Below are 7,500 nucleotides of genomic sequence, written 5' to 3' on the forward strand. Positions count from 1 at the left end.
TGTTGCTGGGAAAAGTAGAGCCAGGTAAATAATTCAACTAGAGGACAGAGGGTCGAAAAATTACTAACAGTGAGAGAGAGAGAGAGAGAGAGAGAGAGAGAGGGAGAGAGAGAGAGAGAGGGAGAGAGAGAGGGAGAGAGAGAGAGAGAGAGAGAGAGAGAGAGAGAGAGAGAGAGGAAGGCATAGGCTGATGTTAACGTTTTTTCTTTACAGTATGACACATCATATCAGCCCAGTGCCCACTCTTTTCAGTTTAAGTTAAGGCCTTTGAAAGTTTGACATTTTGATCTGCAATTATAGCGCCCCCATCAGGCTAAAAGTGAGTGTATTCCTAATCTCTTTCTAAATCTTTTAAAATTATTTTCACCGTTAGATTTGTTCACTAGTTTCATAGTTAGCAGCAGTTGCTGGAGATGGGCAAGAGGGAAAATGTAGAAAAGCGTGTTGGTGTAGCTCCGCTCTGTGTCAGCGGTCTGTACCTCTGTGTTTATGTGGCGTCTCTGCAGCAGTCAGGTCTGTTTTCTCCACACTAGTGCCTGCAGCAACACACACAACAACATGAACCATCAACCAGACCGTCCTGTAGCATAAGCCATATTCAGACTAGGAGGCCAAATCTGATTTGTGAACTTTAGTGACCTATTAATGACTTTATCCAGATTGGTTTTTTGGAGTCTGGACGCTCCAAGTCTGATTTGTGTCACTTGTCCCAAACCACATATGGAGGTAGCTTCCAATCTGCTTTCGACTGATGTGACTTCAGTGTGGACGCGCTGATCACCCAAATCAGATTTGAGAGTGTCTTTTGCAGGGGGCGGGGACTTGAAGAGCAGAGAGCAGACATGCAAACACTGCCAGAAGCATGGTATGTTGGCTCATTGTATCTGGACACACAGATCCGACTTGAACACTTGCCCAAATCAGATTTGTGGCAGTGTGGACACACTAGAGACAGACTGATACATACAGTTGAATCAGTGGGCAAAAATAAAGATTTGAGACCTATAACCAAACCAGAATGCCACAGATAAGTCTCTCTTTTTTAACTCAGCTACTGGAATACCTGTCCCTGTGTGACTGGCCATTTAGTCAGGCATCGCTCACAGAGTTGGCATGCAGCCTCTCCTCTCTCTGCCCAGAGGGTTTTCATGGTCCACTTCAGTGGCTGATTCAAACTCTGCTCACCTGTGTGCTGCTCCCCTCCGGAGCTCTCCATGCTGCTGACCCTTAGCCGAGACATTCTGGCCCATTTAGTCCGCCCTAATTACCTAGCTCAAAAATCTGGCTCCGCTAGGTCACCTACAGGTTGGTGCTCTTTGCACTTCCTGAAAGATTCAGCGCGATCGCACGTAAAATGGCATCACTCACTCACTCTCACTCACTCACTCACTCACTCACTCACTCACTCACTCACTCACTCACTCCACATTCTTATTATAGAGACTTTATTAGTAGTCTCGTAGTAGTAGTGGTGGTAGGATTGGTAGTAGCAGTTATCATTATTAGTAGTACTAATAGTATTTCAAATCAGTTCTATATGTTCTACGTATAAAAATCTGTTCTTGTTCTACTCACCTTTGCGTTGTGGTTTCAGGTTGCGGTGGACGGGTGGGGGCAGGGCTTGGGCCTCTACTCCACCAATAGCGTTCGTGGGATGCCTCCGAAGCGGGGGGGTGAGGGGAGCGACAGGCGTCAGGGGGGAGTTCCGGAAGCCCAGGTGGGCGGGCGGAGGCACCTGCCTCCCCAGGGACGCCAGCTCCCCCGGCGTGAGGGTGGAGGCGGGGGGAGGGGGGACGCTGTGAGGGAGGGGCGTCATGGGGACGTAGTTGGGGTCCTGGAGGTGGGCGGAGGGGTCAGAGGTCGCCAAGGGAGGGGGCGGGGGGGCCCTGGAGGAGAGGAGAAGACATTATGAGGGGGGGGTATTGAAATGCTCCGACTTGAAATTGCACGTTGCTCTTGAGCATTTTTCAAAATACAGCTGTAATTGGGCCAGTCAGGGCCTGTGTCCACCTAGCGTCTTTTTCCAACCGTTAAACACTGGAAGTACGCTGAGAAGTGCTGATCTCAGCGCACAATTAACATCTGAAACTAACGTTAGTTCAGTGCGGTAGTAGCTTGATAGCTGACAGCTAACATTAGCAAACAACACACATACAGTGATTTAGCTCAACAGTCAACACTCACCAGAAATATTAAGTGTCTAGCCAATCTGCTCCCACAATTGAGCCGTTCTGTCTCTGTTGCGATAGTTTCTCCATATGATTAGTTGCCAGAAAAGGAGCAACCGACACCAGCGTCTTTCTGAAATGTTAAAATATTTTCAGCTGGGAGCGCTGGGAGCCGGCGCACAAAAACGCCGGAGCGATGTGAAAATAGATGCCGGGCGCTGCGCACTTTCTCTAGACGTCCGTGTGCGCCCGCATACGCTCTCCCCCCATTGGAAACAACTGAAAATAAACGCCGGAGCTGATGAAAAGACGCTAGGTGGACACAGGCCCTCAGGAATTGCGCTGGCAAAACAGTAATGGCGTCTCCCGAAGCAACGATTAACGCTAACGTTAGTGAACACAGCCATAAGTGTCGTTACTGCAGAAATAGAACAACAATTAAACAAGAACAAGAGTATTCACTAGCCGAGTTTCTCGGCGGAAAATACATTTTCGCCGTTCCTCTGACTGGACTTGACGACGCTGATTGGCTGATGGAGTTGTCTGTCAAGGCAAGTACTCCCGCCCACTGAAATCGCTGTGGAAATCCATACTGAGAACCTGTGATCAGGATGGTTGAACCAGGATAGGGGTCCTTGAGAGGATTCTTGGGGGGTTTCTAAGGGTCCACCTTTTTGGAAGCATACTTTGGCTGTTACTGTAGATATTACATCAAATGCAACATGAAGGACACCAGAAATTGACAAAGGGCTTAGCATTGCAGCCACAATGCTAGCAATCACATCCCACTGCATTTGAGTTTGCAAATGTAGTTGTAAATGTAGCACCAATAGTCTTGCAGAGAAAGTCGGGATTCGCAACACTGCAACTTTTAAACACCAACAAACCATGGAACAACCACGGTCAACATCATCTGCCGTTCCTCTGGTAGCATAAGGTGAGTGACCAGACGTCCCCGATTTCTGGGGACAGTCCCCGTTTGGTGACCTGTGCCCGGCTGGGAGCTGTCCCCGCAAATGTCCCCGATTTTCTACTCCTCATCCGCGGCCAACATTACTGTCTTTCAGAGGCTCTAGCAGGCTCATTTCTAAAACTAATGTGAAGATACTTATATCATATGAGACTAGAAGACCTTAAGGCATCCATTGGTCCCAATCATGTCATGCTACAGATGTTAATCATTTAGTGCAATCTCCAAATCTCAAAAGTTTTTGATATCAGAACAGGTCGCACTTGAAAATGAGATCCAGGTCTCAAGGTGATTCACCTGTATAAATAAAGGTAAAAAAAAAGAAAAAAAAAAAAAAATCAAATTACAGCATGAATTTTTCTATGGTGTTCCTCAGGGCCTTGGTCTCATAATATGGTATTTTGGAGGGATATCAGCTGGCCTGCACCATAGTTTATTCCAGTACCATGGTCAAAATACATGACACCAGAATTGTCCCCCTTTTTTATTTCATAGATATAATTAATAACATTGGATATTTTAACGACATATCGACTGCAGAACTGGAACCCCCAGATTTTCATTCCAGAAATCTGGTCATCTTACAGACAACAGACCTACAGAGACTGGCTTCTGGTGTTTCTCTGGCTGTAGACAACAACGTTACAGGGCCTGGTTTCTGAAATATCTCTGATGGTGGAAAATTAAAGAAGTTCCCCAAACTGATTTCTGGTTTAAGGAGTTGCTGGCAGTGTGAAATTAACTCAGTTTTTCAATAAAGAGCAGTTTTTAAGAGCTAGGTTTGGATACCCTCTCAATTAATCATTCCATTAATGTGAAATGCCTTTCTAATCTTGTAGGCCTAGGCAGGGTATCTTCTTCCTAACCTTGTTGCCAGGGGAGGCTCGGTGGTGGCAGCACTCATGGGAACGTAGTTTTCGTCCACGTCGCCGTCTTCAGAGCAAACACTACCCAGAGGAACCATACCTTTACTTAACTGAGAGAGAGGGAGAGAGAGAGAGAGAGAGAGAGAGAGAGAGAGAGAAGTACAGAGGGAGTCAGATAGACGTTTTCACAATTTGTTAGGATTTGTCTGAAAGCAAAAATGACTAACAAAAATAAGGTCATAATTGAAGACATTTTCTCAGCTATTCTATTCTATTCTATTCTACTTTAGAGGTTTTGGTGATTTAACTTACAAAGTAGGTGCTGAAGTTCTCGCTGAACTCAAACATGCTGGCTCTGTCAGACAGAGAGCTGGGGATGTGATGGGACTCGCCACCTGAAAATCACAGAGAATAATATCCAGGAATAAAATAATAAATAATAAATTATAATAAATTATACAATTATGTCAATGCTTATATTGCTATACAGACAAACTATATTTGTTTTGTTTTGGAGGGTTCCTCTAATCTAAATCCAGAAATCTCCTTCTTTTCCACAATTGGAGGGAGGGGGGGGGGGGGTGGCTGGCTCTCTGTCAGTAGTTAGATTAGTTAGATCTAGGTGGCTGGCTCTCTGTCAGTAGTTAGATGAGTTAGATCTAGAAGGCTGGCTCTCTGTCAGTAGTTAGATGAGTTAGATCTAGAAGGCTGGCTCTCTGTCAGTAGTTAGATGAGTTAGATCTAGAAGGCTGGCTCTCTGTCAGTAGTTAGATGGGTTAGATCTAGAAGGCTGGCTCTCTGTCTGTAGTTCGATGAGTTAGATCTAGGAGGCTGGCTCTCTGTCAGTAGTTAGATGAGTTAGATCTAGAAGGCTGGCTCTCTGTCAGTAGTTAGATGAGTTAGATCTAGAAGGCTGGCTCTCTGTCTGTAGTTCGATGAGTTAGATCTAGGAGGCTGGCTCTCTGTCAGTAGTTAGATGAGTTAGATCTAGAAGGCTGGCTCTCTGTCAGTAGTTAGATGAGTTAGATCTAGAAGGCTGGCTCTCTGTCAGTAGTTAGATGAGTTAGATCTAGAAGGCTGGCTCTCTGTCAGTAGTTAGATGAGTTAGATCTAGAAGGCTGGCTCTCTGTCAGTAGTTAGATGAGTTAGATCTAGGAGGCTGGCTCTCTGTCAGTAGTTAGATGAGTTAGATCTAGGAGGCTGGCTCTCTGTCAGTAGTTAGATGAGTTAGATCTAGAAGGCTGGCTCTCTGTCAGTATAGTTAGATGAGTTAGATCTAGAAGGCTGGCTCTCTGTCAGTAGTTAGACGATTTAGATCTAGGAGGCTGGCTCTCTGTCAGTAGTTAGATGAGTTAGATCTAGGAGGCTGGCTCTCTGTCAGTAGTTAGATGAGTTAGATCTAGGAGGCTGGCTCTCTGTCAGTAGTTAGACGAGTTAGATCTAGGAGGCTGGCTCTCTGTCAGTAGTTAGATGAGTTAGATCTAGAAGGCTGGCTCTCTGTCAGTAGTTAGTTGAGTTAGATCTAGAAGGCTGGCTCTCTGTCAGTAGTTAGATGAGTTAGATCTAGAAGGCTGGCTCTCTGTCAGTAGTTAGACGAGTTAGATCTAGGAGGCTGGCTCTCTGTCAGTAGTTAGATGAGTTAGATCTAGAAGGCTGGCTCTCTGTCAGTAGTTAGATAAGTTAGATCTAGAAGGCTGGCTCTCTGTCAGTAGTTAGTTGAGTTAGATCTAGAAGGCTGGCTCTCTGTCAGTAGTTAGTTGAGTTAGATCTAGCAGGCTGGCTCTTAGAGGAGTTAGATCTAGGAGGCTGGCTCTCTGTCAAGCCAGACAGAGACAGGCTGCAGAAATAAGCCAGACTTGACTTGAGCAGATTTGTATGTAGAGAGGGAAATGGAGCGCGGCAGTTATGTAACTAAACATGATCAAAGTTTCCATCTAAAGACAGTCCACAGACGCACAGAGCATGAAGCTGGACGGCCAGTTTAAACATCCCGTGTAGAGCTGGCAGACAAAATACATACATGCGCCAGCTTCTAATGTGCTGACTGTATCTGTTTTGCTGGAGGTTTGCAGATGGATCAGGAGCATTGTTGTAGAATTGTCTGTTAGTTAATAAGGTTAAAATCTTACATTGCATCGCCTGAAAGGCTCTAAACCTGAACAGTGTGCGGTGAGGCTGAGTTTCTCCACAAATCAAGCATTATGGGTAGGATGGAAAAAGACTATGTCAGTGTCTTGTTGTATTTTATTTTTATGCATTCTATGTACTGTATTTATTTTTACTTTATTACATTTTTTCTTAATTTATTTAGTGGGATTTATTTTACATAATTATGCTCTGCATTACATGTTTTGATCTTATTTCTATTATCAAGTGGATTGTATTACCTCCATCAACAGAGTTGGCTAGGAGGTTATATGTTTTTGTCCGTTTGTCTGTTTGTCCGCAGGATATCTCAAAAACGGATTTGCATGAAACTTTGTAGAAGAGTAGGTCATGAAACTTAGTAGAAGAGTAGGTCATGAAACTTAGTAGAAGAGTAGGTCATGAAACTTAGTAGAAGAGTAGGTCATGCTGCCAAATTTAGAACTGATTAACGATCCACGCCCACTGGCCAAAAGGGGGCGTGGTGGAGGGATCCACTCTACCGAGTGCCCTCAAATGGTGGGCAGTGGTGGCCTAAAGGTTAGAGAAGCAAGCTTGTGACCGGAAGGTCGTCGATTCAATCCCCGGGACCGGCAGGATAAATCTGGGTGGGGAAAGTGAAAAGGCAGCGCTTGCCCCTCCCTCATTACCACCACTGAGGTGCCCTTGAGCAAGGCCCTTAACCCCCAACCGCTCCAGTGGAGCTGATCAGTGGCCAGCAGATCAGACTGTGGTTGTACTGGTCAGCTTCCAGGTATGAATGTGTGTGTGTGAATGTGAACAGGGCGCTCCTGAAAAAGAGAGCATTGCTCTCAGTGAGACTCCCCCTGTATAAATAACGGTTAAAAAAAAGAAGAAGTTTTAACAATCTTATTACATGATGGTATTCTATCCATGTCTTTTTTTTATGGTTGGTGCATGTAATTCCTTTGTTGTTGAATGAAAGCTGCTATACAAATAAAGTTCATGATATTATTATTAAGTTTATTATTATATCAAAATGAAGCTAAGTGTCAGGAGGACACACACAGCCGCCCCTCACCTGCATGCATGCGTCCTGGCATGGCGACAGTGTTGCTCCTCGGCACTCCCGACCCCGTGCCCAGAATCAAGCCCTCTCCCTGGGCCGCGACGGCCGGGGGCTTGGGCGGCCGAGGTGGAGGTGCAGGGGTGGAGGCGTGGAGCTCCGCCGGGGTCAGGGACTCCACGCTGGGGGTGGAGGAGGGGCGGAGCTGGGGGTTGGAGGCCGGGCGGGGGATCTGGTAGCCGCTGTTAGTGCGCAAGTGCGTGTTGCAGTGTGCGTTCAAATGCACACCGCCCGACTGTGTGCGAGAGTCGCCCTCGAGAGATA

The 7,500-nt window shown here is 46.0% G+C and overlaps 1 protein-coding gene across 2 annotated transcripts in view; it reads right to left on the reverse strand.

The window, feature by feature from the left end:
• Positions 1-7,500, reverse strand: part of LOC310779314 (GRB2-associated-binding protein 1-like) — a 37,763-nt gene that overhangs the window by 5,070 nt on the left and 25,193 nt on the right. For both annotated transcript variants that reach the window (XM_083639850.1, XM_083639849.1), the window contains exons 5-9: positions 7,192-7,500; positions 4,317-4,399; positions 4,005-4,114; positions 1,576-1,886; positions 480-536 (exon numbers count right to left, since the gene is read on the reverse strand). The exon at positions 7,192-7,500 is cut by the window's right edge and continues 323 nt beyond it. In XM_083639850.1, coding sequence (XP_083495976.1) covers positions 480-536; positions 1,576-1,886; positions 4,005-4,114; positions 4,317-4,399; positions 7,192-7,500 — 870 coding nt within the window. The remainder of the gene's footprint in view (positions 1-479; positions 537-1,575; positions 1,887-4,004; positions 4,115-4,316; positions 4,400-7,191) is intronic.

This window comes from Poromitra crassiceps (genome assembly GCF_964638095.1).
Source record: "Poromitra crassiceps genome assembly, chromosome: 7".
In the NCBI taxonomy this organism is placed as follows: Eukaryota; Metazoa; Chordata; class Actinopteri; order Beryciformes; family Melamphaidae; genus Poromitra; species Poromitra crassiceps.